The sequence below is a fragment of the Lolium rigidum genome, chromosome 3 (assembly GCF_022539505.1).
Source record: "Lolium rigidum isolate FL_2022 chromosome 3, APGP_CSIRO_Lrig_0.1, whole genome shotgun sequence".
Taxonomy (NCBI): Eukaryota; Viridiplantae; Streptophyta; class Magnoliopsida; order Poales; family Poaceae; genus Lolium; species Lolium rigidum.
In genome coordinates, this window is record NC_061510.1 from 237,571,999 (window position 1) to 237,587,028 (window position 15,030).

General features: G+C 40.8%; 1 protein-coding gene across 2 annotated transcripts; it reads left to right on the top strand.

The window, feature by feature from the left end:
• The first annotated feature begins 1,053 nt into the window (after positions 1-1,053).
• On the top strand, positions 1,054-14,714 carry LOC124703177 (ABC transporter G family member 50-like). Of its 2 annotated transcripts, XM_047235403.1 has the most exons (25): positions 1,054-1,206; positions 1,888-1,995; positions 2,084-2,207; positions 4,140-4,225; positions 4,470-4,554; positions 6,363-6,522; positions 6,619-6,695; positions 6,861-6,914; positions 6,991-7,081; positions 7,166-7,467; positions 7,563-7,838; positions 7,917-8,230; positions 8,326-8,486; positions 8,563-8,666; positions 8,754-8,907; positions 9,711-9,818; positions 9,936-10,009; positions 10,117-10,449; positions 10,551-10,841; positions 12,358-12,441; positions 12,910-13,043; positions 13,183-13,410; positions 13,544-13,715; positions 13,798-14,052; positions 14,417-14,714. In XM_047235403.1, the coding sequence occupies exons 2-25, from the start codon at positions 1,931-1,933 to the stop codon at positions 14,681-14,683; spliced, it is 3,999 nt and encodes a 1,332-aa protein (XP_047091359.1). In that variant the 5' UTR covers positions 1,054-1,206; positions 1,888-1,930; the 3' UTR covers positions 14,684-14,714. The 2 variants fall into 2 exon arrangements, with proteins under 2 accessions (XP_047091359.1, XP_047091358.1); XM_047235402.1 differs by lacking the exon at positions 1,054-1,206 and having other exon boundaries at positions 1,590-1,995.
• Positions 14,715-15,030: the final 316 nt, after the last annotated feature.

Genomic DNA, 15,030 nt, shown 5'->3' on the forward strand with positions numbered 1-15,030 from the left:
TCCGGTCTTTGTAGCCTCAAAGATGTTGTTCCCCATGTCTTGGAAGTTCAAGCCCCTAGGGTTTGCCCATTGCGACCGGAGAGTGCTGGTATGAAATTCGGTTGGAGACATCACCTTCCCTGCCACCGCAACCTTCTTTGATTCTGAAATGTCCCCACAATCATCCGTAACCACCACTCGTTGCTCCACCTCGCTTAGATTGAGGTTTCTCAATAGTGCATCCATGGTGAGTTCGCCTTATTTCTGGGTTCCTTCCGTATCACTACCTTGCTCCGCACCTGCAAAATCATCGTTGATCATTGCCGGATTGAAAGCTGAAAGTAAGAGCTAGAGATTAGCACCTCCTGTCACTAGAGAATGAGATCGCTAGTGCGTTGCCTCTAATCAATAAATCCTAGAAAGACGGTTCAGGTGACAGAATCATTTATGCTTTCATCCACATATATAATAACATGCATGTAACTTTGTACTTTCTCTCTGTTTCATAATTTTTGCCGTGTTTTATTTTAAATTCAAACTGCAATCCAGACAAGAACTATGAAAACGAGGGAATAGAAAGCAAGAAATATATAGTTCGAAAAAACAGAAATATATACACATAATGCGACGGTAAAATGACTAAGCTGCCCCTAGGAATTTCTACTGTTCCCAACCAAATTGCCATTCCAACCCTCTTCGTACTTTTCCCCCATTCGTCTCACTTGTCGGCGACCGCTCAAACTCCGGCGGGCACCTCATTGTCGGCGTCTTCTGTCCCCTACTCCCATACATTGCTCCCGCTTTTGCCACATACTTCCCCCTCCTCTCCTCCTCGCCATGCCGGAGCTTGACGGTTCCACCACCGACGGCAATTGCTCCGTTGACCTCTCCATGACTTCATCTTCTCGTCTGCGCATCGAGCACAATGGATATGGGGAAAGTGCGTTCCTCAACAAGCTTCTCCTTGGGCGCCATTTCTCGTGCGCCTCCCCCTCCGGCGTGCCCTCATCTGCAGCAACTCCACCGTGTGCGGTGGCAGCTGTCGGTTCTGGAGGAGATAGGGTGGTCCTCCATGGCCGATATGGAGCTCGAGAGGGCCATGGCGGTCGGGTGATCTCCATGGATCTGCCTCAAGCTCCATGGCAGCAACGTTACTGGCTGGAGGCGGAGACTCTAAAGATGGAAAAGGAAGGAGGTAGAAGAAGGCGTTTTCGTCCTAGAAATCAGGTGAGTACCGAAGAGTTGCAGTGCGATTCTCTTAAGTCGAGTGTTGCTGTGGCATTTGTCAAATCAACCCAAGTTGAAAAAGTGCAGAAATGAGATAATTTTGGGCGAAAAATAGGGGGAATCAAGTACAAAACTACAAACTCTCTGACCATAGAAGAACCGGAGAGCAGAGCAACTATATCAATCACAAGTGCTGTAGAGTGCATAGTTTATGGATAACATGCAAGTTCTAAATATGCTTTTCTATAATATTTAACTTGAAGTCAACAGGTAACTGATCTTTCAAGTTCCTGTGCTTGATGCTGTCTCTGTCAGAAAATCTGTATTAAATTACCTAACCTTTATATTTTTCGATAAAACCTTTATATACTCCACAGAGACACGCCAATTGATTCGCCTTCATAGTCAATTCTGAAGTCATAATGCAAAGTTGATTCAACCACACGAAACACCACATGCTTCGACTACTATAAGACAACGGCAAAGGCTATCAAGTCAACTAACCCATTTTGAGATGGATGATATTGGAAGAGAGGCAACCTCATCGTCTCAGCATCCAGATTTACCCTCGTCTGTGAATGATGAGCATTCCGACGAGTTTGAGTTAGAATTGCCAGTGAAACAGCACCAGGATAGTGCTGCAGACACTGATCATGTGCCTGAAAACATGTTCCTTTACAGCAGCAAGTTAGGAGCTTTGAAGAGGCGTCAGTTCTTCGACAATATGCTAAAGAACGTTCAAGATGACCACCATCGTTTCCTGCACAGACAAAAGGAAAGACTGGAAAGGCAAGTTTTCTTTTGCTGATACAGTTCTTTCTATCTGGTTGAAGATTAAGGTCTATTTATGCAACTGTTGTTTTGCTCAAATCGACAGAGTTGATGTCAATTTGCCAGCAATAGAGGTGAGGTACAACAATCTATATGTGGAAGCAGAGTGCAGAATTACTAACGGAATTCATCTGCCGACGCTATGGAATAGTACTAAGGGAGTTTACTCAGTAAGACAACTCTTCTTTTTCCAAAAATGCTTCATTGCAGCAGCTGAAGTAAGACACCTCTTGAATTGATTAATTGCTTGTGGTTCAGAACTTTTTTGCATCTGATATATGCTTCCATTAACAGATTCTTGCATATTAGCACACTGTATTACTTAACTGGTTGATATGCTTTCCATAGAAAATAATACTCCCTCTGTCCCGAATTACTTGTCACAGATTTATCTAGATACGACGTGTTGTCAATTTTAAGTAGATAATTCGTGCTCGTGATATTTTTTCACCATATGAAGATAATTTACGTGGACAGATATGCTTGGCCTAGCTTTACTCAGGTAATACGTATAAAGATCCATGCAAACTACATCTATATATAGGGTAGATGGCAACTTTAATGGCAGGTATTTTCAGTCATTACCTTGTAGGACAGATAGTATTTAGTGGCATATCTTCTCTTGAAAAGCAATGTAGTGGTGTATGCTGATCCGAAGCCAATTGACAGGTTCGGAAATTGAGCAAAGCTAATAGATAGTGCATTTACGGTTCTAGTTTTTTTTTCCGATAAGGGGAGGACCCCAGCCTCTAGTGATGTGTATTGTGTTGTGGTGGGCTATGGATAGATTATATAAACTTACATCCAGCAGTAGAGCATGATGAAGTGGTTTGTACACTAATATACTGGTTAGTTTTTATTCAAGAGTTTCCTTCCTGTTTAGATAGTTGAGAATCCCTCTGGCTAGACATTTTTTTAAATAGTTCCAGAAGTGCATATAGGGAGAAATCCACAGTTGTCAGCACAAATACACTTTGTTCATCAACCAGAGCTGTTGCATTTTTATTTATTTGAAAATGCAGCGTGCGTGTAATTGTGTAGCTTCCCTCACTATGTCTAGCCAAAAATTAATCTTTGTCTTTGTAGTTATGTTTTTAAATCATTGATCATTAGTCATGACATTCCTCTTTGGTCCCATCAATGCTATGGCGGCATGAAGAGTGTACAACTCTGTGCAAGAGATGGGTAGTTTTTTTTTCCTATTTGATGTTTCTAAAATTTGTGTGCTGATTGGGCATGAACATGCAGAGTTTGGTGCTGTTTTGAGATCCTCTGATTCTGTTGTATGGGTGGATGAGTTTCATCGGTCCATTTCTGTAAGCAGACGGAGAAATGCAGCAACACAACTGACTTGTTTCACTCTCACCTGTAGTTCTTTCTTGCACTGAGCCTGAGCGCAGTCGCTAAGATAGTGTTCGTGTTCTCATGTTTGAATCTTGTCACCTTTCTCCCTTCGATTGCATTTTGTGCTCCAAGGTTGAGTGGTAAACTTTCATGTGCGAGCAAACATGATCATATGCGTCCCCCCCCCCCCCCCCCACCAAAAAAAAAAAGATGATCATATTCATATGTGAACCTATAGTGCGAGCAAAGTTAACCAGTGTCCAGAAAATTCCCTGATCAATATGGTATCATATCTGCAAGTGCCTTGGTTGTTTTAATAATAAATAATAGGAAAATTCTCAGGACAAACTCAACTTGCATGATTTACCAAATCCAAATGGGACATTTTCTCCAAAATTAGCCAAATCTTGATAATTTTGTTCGTGATGTGGTCTCAAAGTTATATGCAAATCTACGGGACATTTACTGTTAATAAGTATTTAAATTATTCATGTAGAAGGTGTCATTTCGTTTTTTTACTACATGGTAATCAAGTATCAGAAAATTTGTGCTAGGATAGTCTTTGTGTGATTGGCTGGGCTTTAAATGTTGTCTAGGACGCATCTGGCTATATTACTATAGCTCAGTTTCGCCCGGAGGTTAGGTATTACTGGTAGTCTGGTGTAATAGGCTCCCTGGGGGCGTAGTTTATATGAATAAACTTTGTTCAATAATGCAATTCCTCTAAATTATCACGAACTGACTACATAAAAAAACAGGGCCTTGTAAAGTTGCTGGGTTTAAAGGCAGAAAGAGCACCAATCAACATTCTTGAAGATGTGAGTGGAATCATAAAACCCTGCAGGTATGTTAGATCTCTTAAGCATTTTAGTTGATGGAAAAGAGACCATGAACATGAAAAATTAAAGGTATGGAGATTATTCTACATTCAAAAATAGACTTTACTATGACGATGCTACCAGTCCGAACGGTGATGTTCTGGTGTTTGATGTGAGCGAGTGGAAGATTCAGTTCAATTGCTTATGTTGCTAGTTCTCGCCATCCTACTTTAAGGTTTTTTTTTATTCCATATGTTCCCATGTTTGTAGATTGACTCTTCTACTGGGACCTCCAGGATGTGGCAAAAGCACTCTGTTGCGAGCTCTCGCCGGAAAACTAGATAAATCTCTAAAGGTACAAACAGAGCCTTCCTTCCATAAACAAGAAACATGCATGTCTTATTTTTGCTTGTCATAAATATGAACTTTTGTCATAAATATGGAGATATATGTTGGTCTGGTGCTGGACGCATTGCTCATGCACAAGATGCTCTACAAACCGAAGCTGAAGCATGTATCCAAGCCATGACCTTGGCCCAACAGATTGGTATGACAAAAATTATTATTGAGACTGATGCTCAATTGCTGGTTCAGGCTGTTCGCTCGAATGAAGCTGATATTGCACCGAATGGTGGTACTTTTCCGGGAGATTAAGGCTCTAGCTTTTTTAGTTCATTTTCAATCTTCTATTGCCCTCGGGCATGTAATAAAGTTGCTAAGAGCATCTCCACCGGCAGCCCCCAAATAGTCGCCGGCAGAGACGCCAGCACTTCCGTATGGGAGCGTCGGCACTGCATCCTCTATTTGGGGGTGCTGTTCCCACACCGACGCCTCCAAACCGACGACCCTGATAGGAGTTTTTTTAACAAACTAAGCTTTTATACTTGTAGTTTCATTTTGTCATTCAGGATCGAGGAATGAATAATGTTATAGGGCAAATCCGAGTAAAACATTATTCACTCCTCGACCCCGGATGACATGTGAAACATGCTTCATCTCTAACCTACTACCTACTGGCCACCCGGCTCTGTGGAGCTCTCTCCCCTGCTCCTCCATCGTCGATCCCCCGCTACTCTCTCTGCCACGAACGTCAAGTAGGCGGCTCTATCCGCGGCCACCGCCTACTGACGCAGCTGCCGCTCCAGCTCCTCCCGCCGCCGACGGTGATCCAACTCCTGCCTCTGTAGGCGGAGCTGCATCTCCGCCAAACGCCACCGCTCGTAGACTTCATCCTGATGCTGCTGCTCCTCCCGCATCGCCTGCCGCAGCGCAAGCTGCTCCCACTCCTTCTGCTGGCGCGCCTCCAACCGGCGCTCCCGCTGCAGCCGCACCTCCTCCCGGCGCCGCCGCGCCTCCTCCAGCTCCTGCCGCTCGTCCGCGACAAAGGTGTCTACGATCGCCACTAGCGCCGCCTCCTCCCACGCCTCGTACTCTACGAGCTGCGGGTCCTCCTCCACGACTTCTATGGCCGCCTCTAGCGCCGCCTCCTCCCACGAATCGATGGTATTTTCTAGGGTTTAGATTTTTGCACCAATGAGGCGGGGAGGAGGGATAATATAGACTGGCGGCGAGGCGGGAAACATCCCGCGCGGCATCGTGGCGGGAGAATTTCCCGTGCGGCGTCGTGGCGGTAAAATATCCCGCTTGGCGCCCTAGCGTCACTGACAAGCGGCTCCCACGCCCAAAATTTTCCGCCTCGCGAGGCGCCGGCGCGCCCGATTCGCGCCCTTGGCAAAGGGGCCGGCACGGGGTTGCCTGCGCTTCTATTGGGCTCGAAAACTAGCCGGCGCCGTTTGGGGCGCGCCGGTGTGAGCCCATTTTCACTCCCGACCCCCAAATCGCTATCGGGGCCGCTATGGGGGGCGCCGGTGGATATGCTCGAACGCTCGATATGGTGCAACGATGGTACTCGAGCCCCAAGCAGTATGGCTGGGTCGAGCTCCTACCTTTGCCCATGATCTGGTTGCCAGCGATTTTGCTGCGCAGTTTGGTTAATGGAATACATATTTCCATCTGAAAAAAAAACTTTTGGTTAAGTGGGATCGTAGCTGATATAAGAAGCATCTTCAGGACCACAATAGATACATCTATGGTCACATTTGTAAATATCACAGGAAAATAAATGCATTGTCAATCTGAATGACAATATACTAGCTTTTACAGGTAACAGGAGACATTTCTTACAATGGTTACCAACTCGATGAATTTGTACCTGAGAAAACAGCTGCTTATATCAGTCAATATGATTTGCACATACCTGATATGACAGTGAGGGAAACTTTAGACTTCTCAGCTCGATGTCAAGGTGTGGGTAGAAGACCAGGTAAGTCCATTGGACCCTCACAAAGATTCGTGGTCAGAAAAAAAGGTCATTTAAGTAACTGTATTTATGTTATCCCTTATTATTGTTTTACCAAAGAAATACTCGAGGAGGTGAGTGTAAGGGAGAGTGCGGCTGGGATCATACCTGATGCGGACATAGATCTATACATGAAGGTACATATTGTATTCTCCTCCGATGTACTGGTTGACACTGTCCTTGCTCAGTTTATAACTAGGATAGGACTTAAAGACGAGAGAAATGTAATGTGGATCAAATATGACAACTGTTGGAGAACAATATTTGGTTATGGTAAAAGTAAGCCTTTCATGCTACTGCAGGCAATAGCAGTTGAATCTTCAGAAAGAAGCCTACAAACAGATTACATATTGAAGGTGCGTCGTGCCAAAACATATAACTTGGTGCTTAAGGCAAATAATTAGAGTATCATTGTGTTGATTTATTTGGTAGATCATGGGGCTAGAGATATGCGCAGACACTATGGTTGGGGATGCAATGAGAAGAGGAATTTCAGGAGGGCAAAAGAAAAGATTAACCACAGGTATAGTAAATCCAATATGACTGGGAAATACATTCTCCAAAAGCCATTACCACATAAATATTTTTTTTGACTTTCATTCACCAGCTGAGTTGATTGTGGGCCCAGCAAAAGCTTACTTTATGGATGAAATATCAAATGGTCTGGATAGTTCTACTACTTTCCAAATAATCAGTTGTTTCCGGCAACTGGCCAACATTAGCGAATATACAATGGTTGTTTCACTTCTTCAACCAACACCTGAGGTATTTGATCTTTTTGATGACCTGATATTAATGGCAAAAGGGAGGATTATCTACCATGGCCCACGAAATGAAGCACTCAGTTTTTTTGAGGAGTGTGGGTTCAAATGCCCAGAAAGAAAGGGGGTAGCTGACTTTCTCCAAGAGGTAACTGTTTTCGATCACAAAAACAGGTGCAGTAAATAAAAAAATGATATTTTACACGTTCATGAAACCAGTTTTTCTAATTTTGAAATCATTAGATTTTGTCCTGGAAGGACCAGCAACAGTATTGGTCTGGTCCAAATGAATCTTACATATACATTTCACCTGATGAATTATCAAGCATGTTCAAAGAAAATCACATTGGAAGAAAAGTAGAAGAACCATATATTCCACAGAAAAGCAAGTTCGGCAAGGAAGCTTTAGCACTCAATAAGTACTCATTACAAAAACTGGAAATGTTCAAAGCTTGTGGAGCAAGGGAAGCACTCCTAATGAAAAGGAGTATGTTTATTTATGTCTTCAAAACAGGACAGGTAATATTTCATTGCGAGGCACTCTTTCTTGTACAAAGTAAATTATACATCCATAGTGAAGTTTATCCCTTGGTCCAGCTTGCTGTTGTTGCAGTCATGACAATGTTTATGTTCTACCGAACTCGCATGGCAACAGACTTAACTCATGCGAATTATTATATGGGAGCATTATATTATTCCCTCTTCATGATTATGCTAAATGGCATACCAGAGATGAGCATGCAAATTGCGAGACTACCAAGTTTTAATAAGCAAAAGAGCTACAATTTCTATCCTTCATGGGCATATGCTATACCAGCTTCAATCATAAAGGTCCCTGTTTCCGTTTTAAATTCACTTGTATGGATATGCATCACATATTATGGTATTGGTTATACATCTACTGTCTCAAGGTAAATAATTCATGGGAAGCTTATCAATTTTGCATTGCTAAGAACAAACTTTGAGAAACTCTAACTTCATTTATTTTTACTCATTATTGTGCTAGGTTCTTCTGCCAGTTGCTGATACTTTGTCTTTTCCATCAATCAGTAACTTCGCTCTATCGATTTATTGCTTCATACTTCCAGAGACCTATTACATCTTTCTTCTATGCTTTTCTTGTCGTATTTCTATTGCTCGTGTTTGGAGGCTTCATTCTTCCCAAATGTAAGATTGTTGCTCATTGAGTGCATAGAAACCATGCATATCAATCGTAACAGTGTTTAATACATTTTTGTTCCAGCCTCAATGCCGGGATGGTTAAACTGGGGATTTTGGGTTTCTCCATTGGCATATGCACAAATCAGCATAGCTATTAATGAATTCCTATCGCCGAGATGGCAAAAGGTGAAAACACATTTTTTTCAAATAAACAAATGAGTGTGATTAGCTACTATCGAGCATCTAACATCATTGTTACTTGTACCTTTTCAGGAAACTATACAAAACATCACAATTGGGAACGAAGCCTTGATTAGTCATGGGCAATATTACAGTTGGCACTTCTATTGGATATCTGTTGGAGCACTGCTAGGATGTATTATTTTATTTAATACTGCTTTCGGATTGGCACTAACTTGCATAACACGTAAGTTCACTGCTAACAACACAAAGTGCATTTATGTTAAAATAGAGCTCCAGGGTACCTTGACACCATGACTTGAAATACACTGTATTATGCTAATGCACTTCTTTTGGAAATTTCAGTTTTACAGTATATTACCGCTTATGGCCAAAGTGTCAAATATCAACTTAAATTCAAATATTTTGAGGTGTATTCATCCACATACCTAGCAGATTTACATGTATATGCTATGCCAGTACATCAATCAAACAACCAATGAAAAGGCAAACTATGATTTAAATTTTTATTCAAACTGTTTATAATTTAGTTAAATGTAATACCCACACATTTTGATGCAACATATATCAGCGAAACTATTGTCTGCAGCACCAGTGTGGCTGGCGATCCAGATTTCAATTGCACTAAATGTGGGCAATGTTTCTCAGAAATTTCAATTTCAAAGTTTATACTTGGATAGTTGGATATAATTATTGGATATATGCTGAAGTCTTTCGAAATAGCCATTGATTTCAAAGAAGTTGAGGATTACTCATCCACATATCAAGCAGATTTATGAGTACTCGCCTATTGCCTAAAATCGATAAAAAGGAAACTAAACTTTGAATCTTAGTTCAAACTTGTTTCCAGTTATTTCTAATCAAGTTAAACATGATACCCAGAATAATTGAAAATTCATGCAGCATACCTGCATGAAAACTTCTGAATTTGGAGTATGGTGCCCGGAATCCCGGACACCATGGAGACCCTGTTAATGTCAATAGACATGTATTTTCTTCTGAATCAGGCTATACTTTTGACAATTTCAGCTATAGAAGCAAGTCATGGAAGCACTCCTAGAAAGAGCTTATATCAACGGCAGGAAAAAGATGATGTCCAAAAAGAATTTGACGATCATTCAAATACTCCCAAGGAAGGTAAAAATCTAAACATATCAATATTAATCAATAATAAGAATTGGAGATTAAGAAGAATGAAGTTAATAGACGTTTTAAAAGAAAAATGCACGTGTCTTCAATGCACTGTTCTTGCAGCAAAGATGGCTATACCTGTTACGCAACTTGCAATCACATTCTGTGATCTGAACTATCATGTTGATACCCCACCGGTAATTAAGCAAGATCCCCTTGTTTATTTGATTTTCACAGTTTTGTTTATTGCTTGCCTGCTTCGTATTTTATAATGGAGGTATTTACAAAATGTATCATCTTACAGGAAATGCTGAAACAAGGCTATCCAGGAAGAAGACTTCAACTACTTGAAAGCCTGACAGGTGCATTACGTCCTGGTGTACTTTCTGCATTAATGGGTGTCAGTGGAGCCGGGAAGACAACTCTGCTAGATGTATTAGCAGGAAGGAAAACAGGAGGTTATATTGAAGGCGACATAAGAATAGGGGGATATCCCAAGTTGCAAGAAACGTTTGTTAGAATCTTGGGTTACTGTGAGCAAGTCGACATACATTCGCCACAGCTTACAGTTGAAGAGTCTGTTACTTATTCTGCTTGGCTTCGTCTGCCTTCTCAGGTTGATGAGAAAACAAGATCGGTATGTCCCCTGGAACATCACAAAAACATATTGATTTCAATAAGTCAGGCACCTAAGAGATCGACAAATTAGCCATTTTTCCTGTTTTTCCTTCTGTGTAGGAATTTGTTGCTGAAGTTCTTAAAACTGTTGAACTAGATGAAATAAAAGATGTCTTAGTTGGGATGCCACAGACAACTGGAATATCCATGGAGCAGCGAAAGAGGCTAACTATTGCAGTCGAGCTTGTTTCAAATCCATCAGTCATACTAATTGATGAACCAACAACAGGATTAGATGCAAGGTCAGCAGCAATTGTTATTCGTGCTGTTAAAAGTATTTCTGAAACAGGAAGGACAGTAGTATGTACGATCCATCAGCCTAGCACTGAAATTTTTGAGGCATTTGATGAGGTAACTTTGGCTTCTAACATTTCTTGTATACTACAAACATGATGGACACTTTTTTTGCCGGAGTTAGTAAATAAAATTCATTGCAATTAGGATGAAAAATAGCTTTCACCTTCACAGATAGCCATGATAGCTGTGCATTTGTAGCCATCAGAAATAGAAGCACGTGTATTTGGTTATAGATTGCGGTTTTTGTTCAAGTAAAGTAAAAGTACAAAACAAAATACAATGTAAAGGTTGCAACATAAGCCCTTCAACTATTTCAATTAACGCAACCAAGCCCTTGAAACTGCAAAAAAAAATACCGAAAAAACTCAAAGCTTGTGTATTTGTATCAAAAGGCGAAATGTTTTACAAGTCTAGCGGCTGGTTGCAGTGGTTTTGCACCTCGGGATTACAAGGTGAAATCCAGTTGCGTGTGCAAAAGCGCAAGCATTAGGCTGCTCATAGTGGGGAGTAACTTAGACTAGTAACATATGCCATGTTACTAGTCTAGGTTACTACCTTCATAGTGGGTAGTAACTTATATGTGGTGTCATGCATTGTGTCATTTATTATGTTGTAGACTCATTTTGCCTTGGGCTGTGTGATGTTATGGTAACATAACTAGTTACCACCTCACTCTCTTTCTTCATTTATTCGCATGCCATGTCACCAAAATGCCTTGAGATGTGTGATGTTACTAGCTATGTTACTCCCACTATGAGCAGTCTTAGCCTCATCTTTCATTGTGCGTAGGAGTTGATTCCCATCTGGTCGTTTCCGCTCCAAAATTTCGTTGCTTCCAAAGTATCCAACAGATCAGCAGCACTATGCTTGACATCCTGTTGCGCAGTGTTTCTGACGTGGTCAGTTTTGCTGTCCTCCACCTGTCGACATTAATGCCTGTTGATCAACCCTCGTTGGCGACTGGTGGTGTTGCAGTTGATCGTATCAAGGACAGGACTTGCTGCCAGGCAATCCTTGAGAATATACATCCAATGAGGAGATGGTTGCATCTCTCTGGAGCCTGATTGCAGAATGGCAAGCAACTGGGTGGCCCATGCTGTGCCGCTCCAAGCGTTTGGCTGTCCAGCACCGGTTAACTAGAAGAACAATTTAACTGAAACTGCAATTTGGTTCCCTCAACTGTTCAGTTTTGTGCAGTGAAGCCCTTCAAGTTTATGAAAAGTTCAATGAAATACAAAATAAAACCACCATCATCCATCATTTGCAGCGGAGTCCGTTGTCATCTTAGCCAAAATATGATTAAGGGAAAAATACACTTACAGACTGTCACAGGTTCATTGTTACATCAAATAAATTACACTCCAAGGACATGATTGCACAAACTTAATCCGTCTGAGTGCTCTTATACTGCAACTTATATGCCAGTTTAGTTTCCTAAACTATATGTTATGTAAAGAGACGTATCCCAATTTTTTTTTGTTTGGAATAACCAAACATAGTAAACGGAAAATCTTCTTTTCTTCAGGCTAGTACAAAGTTTCCTTTAAAGCATTGATAATTTTTTTTGCAGCTCATATTGATGAAAAGTGGTGGGAAAATAATCTACAATGGACCAATAGGAGAGCAGTCCTGCAAAGTGATTGAGTATTTTGAGGCAAGTTTCATGAACCAATTTCCTCATATGTATTTGTATTTCTTGATAATACATTTTTAGCGGTTCTATTGAATTTGAAGAAAATTAAACATGAGTTGTGGTTCATTGTTTTTTCACCTATTGATGATTTATGGTATTGCAACAACAAAATTTGTAAATGGTTTGAATATATCTTCATCCTTGTGCGCATAAAAAAAGTCATTTTGGAAGTTTTCTTGGGCCCCAACCTGTTCCTGGCCATTTCCTGGTGTATGGTGTATTTTCGATCGGTGCTGTTTTAAAGTGAATTATTGCCTCCATTTAGATATGGATTCAAGTAGGATCTCTGATTCAGTCTTTATTTATTTATTTTGGTCATATCTGGTTCTCTGTTTCAGTGTTTTGAGAGAAGAACCATGAGTGAGACAACTTAGATGTGTGTGCAGGGAGGTTCTAACAGAGTGAACTTATGTTTGTTTGTATCGGTAGAAATTTTCTGGTGTCCCCAAAATAAAGAACAACTGCAACCCGGCCACTTGGATGTTGGACATAACATCGACATCAATGGAGGTTCAACTTAGTATAGACTTTGCGACTATGTATAAAGAATCATCATTGCGGAGGTATGTAATTTTGTTTCAAATTTAATGATCAAAAGGGAATACATGGATAGCCAAAACCAAACAATTTTGAATCAATTTTTTTACGAAACAAAACATCTCAATTTGAATTGCGAAGGGATTATAAGTTACTTTTCTGCAGAGACATGGAAGAGCTTGTTGAGCAGCTAAGTAGCCCATTACCAAATTCAGAAAATCTATGTTTCGCCAATCGTTTCCCACAGAATAGCTGGATCCAACTTAAAGCTTGTTTATGGAAACAAAACATAACATACTGGAGAAGTCCTCGATACAACTTGATGCGTATAGTGATGGCAATAATATTAGCCCTGTTCATCGGGGTATTGTTCTGGAAGCACGCAGAAATATTGTAAGTCCACAATTCTACTATGTACAATATTGCACATTACTTAACCTGGAGTGCTTCACCATAGACCATTGTTGTCGAAGTATCTAACATACTCAATAGATTAGCATCTGACCTTTTTCCTATCAATTCTAAGGAACAACGAGCAGGATCTATTGAATGTATTTGGTGCCATGTATACGGGTGTCATAAACGTAGGTGCTTTTAATGAGTTGTTAGTCATACCATTCAGTACAGTGGAGCGCACTGTAATGTATCGTGAGAAATTTGCAGGAATGTACTCCTCTTGGTCATATTCATTCTCACAGGTGAGATACATATCACAAGTTCGCAAGCGAAGTAAAATATATACTGAAAGTACTAACTTTCAATTTTCTTCACATTCTACAGGCTGCCATTGAGATACCCTATGTATTTATCCAAGTGCTACTGTATACGTTGATAATTTATCCATCAATTGGTTATTATTGGACAGCACACAAACTCCTATGGTTCTTCTACACCACATTCTGTTCAGTTCTCTCCTATGTTTACATTGGCTTGCTTCTTGTTTCACTAACCCCCAATGTTGAAGTTGCGACTATACTGGCATCATTGTTCAACAACATGCAATCACTGTTCTCAGGTTTTGTTTTACCTGCACCTGTAAGTCAGAATATATCCGAACATCATGAGATTTTACAGTTTTTAAGATGTAAAATATCATTATTTTTACCGGTGAAAATCAGATCGGCCACAACAAATATATACCAATCAAAAAGTAACTTCCAATGTTAGACCTTTGGCCACTTTTCGGTAGCACACCAATGTTAATTCAATTTGGCAATATTTTTATAGTGCGGTTATATTGTGGCAATTACCTTTTATGTAAATGAGATAGGGTATGGAGGAAAACACTTGCCCCCACAGAGTTTTATATTCAATGGAAGAATCATATTATTATTCAAGCGTTAGTGGTACATCCCTGAACATAGGAAAGCACTAACACTCATTTCGATTCACATTGCAGCGAATCCCGAAGTGGTGGTTTTGGCTTTACTATCTCACCCCTACGTCTTGGGTACTCAATGCTCTCTTGACATCCCAGTACGGGAACATAGAGAAAGAGGTCGAAGCATTCGGAGAAACTAAAGCGATTTCGGTCTTCTTGAAGGACTATTTCGGGTTTCATCAAGACAAGTTGAGCCTAGTAGCTGTTGTTCTCATTGCCTTTCCCTTTGCGATCGTAATTCTGTTTTCTTTGTCAATTGAGAAATTCAATTTTCAAAAGAGGTAAGCATGTGATGTTCCAACATACGTCAAGTCGTATCATGCATCAGGCATGTGATTTATATACTCCTCGAAATATGCTTTCGTCCCGCTTTATAAATAAAGCAACCACATTTATACAAGGTTCAAGTACAACACAAACATGAACTACCGACCAAGATCGGTCTGTTGGATACCACCATGTTGCTGACCACGAAGCTGGATACCACCATGACACGTAGGTCACGCCGGTCACAAGCATCACCACGTCACGACCACGAAGACAAACATCACCGTGCCGGCACCACCATGGATTATCACCTCTACTTCTCACCTATCATCAACACATCGCCGTCCATGAAGATAACAAGTGAG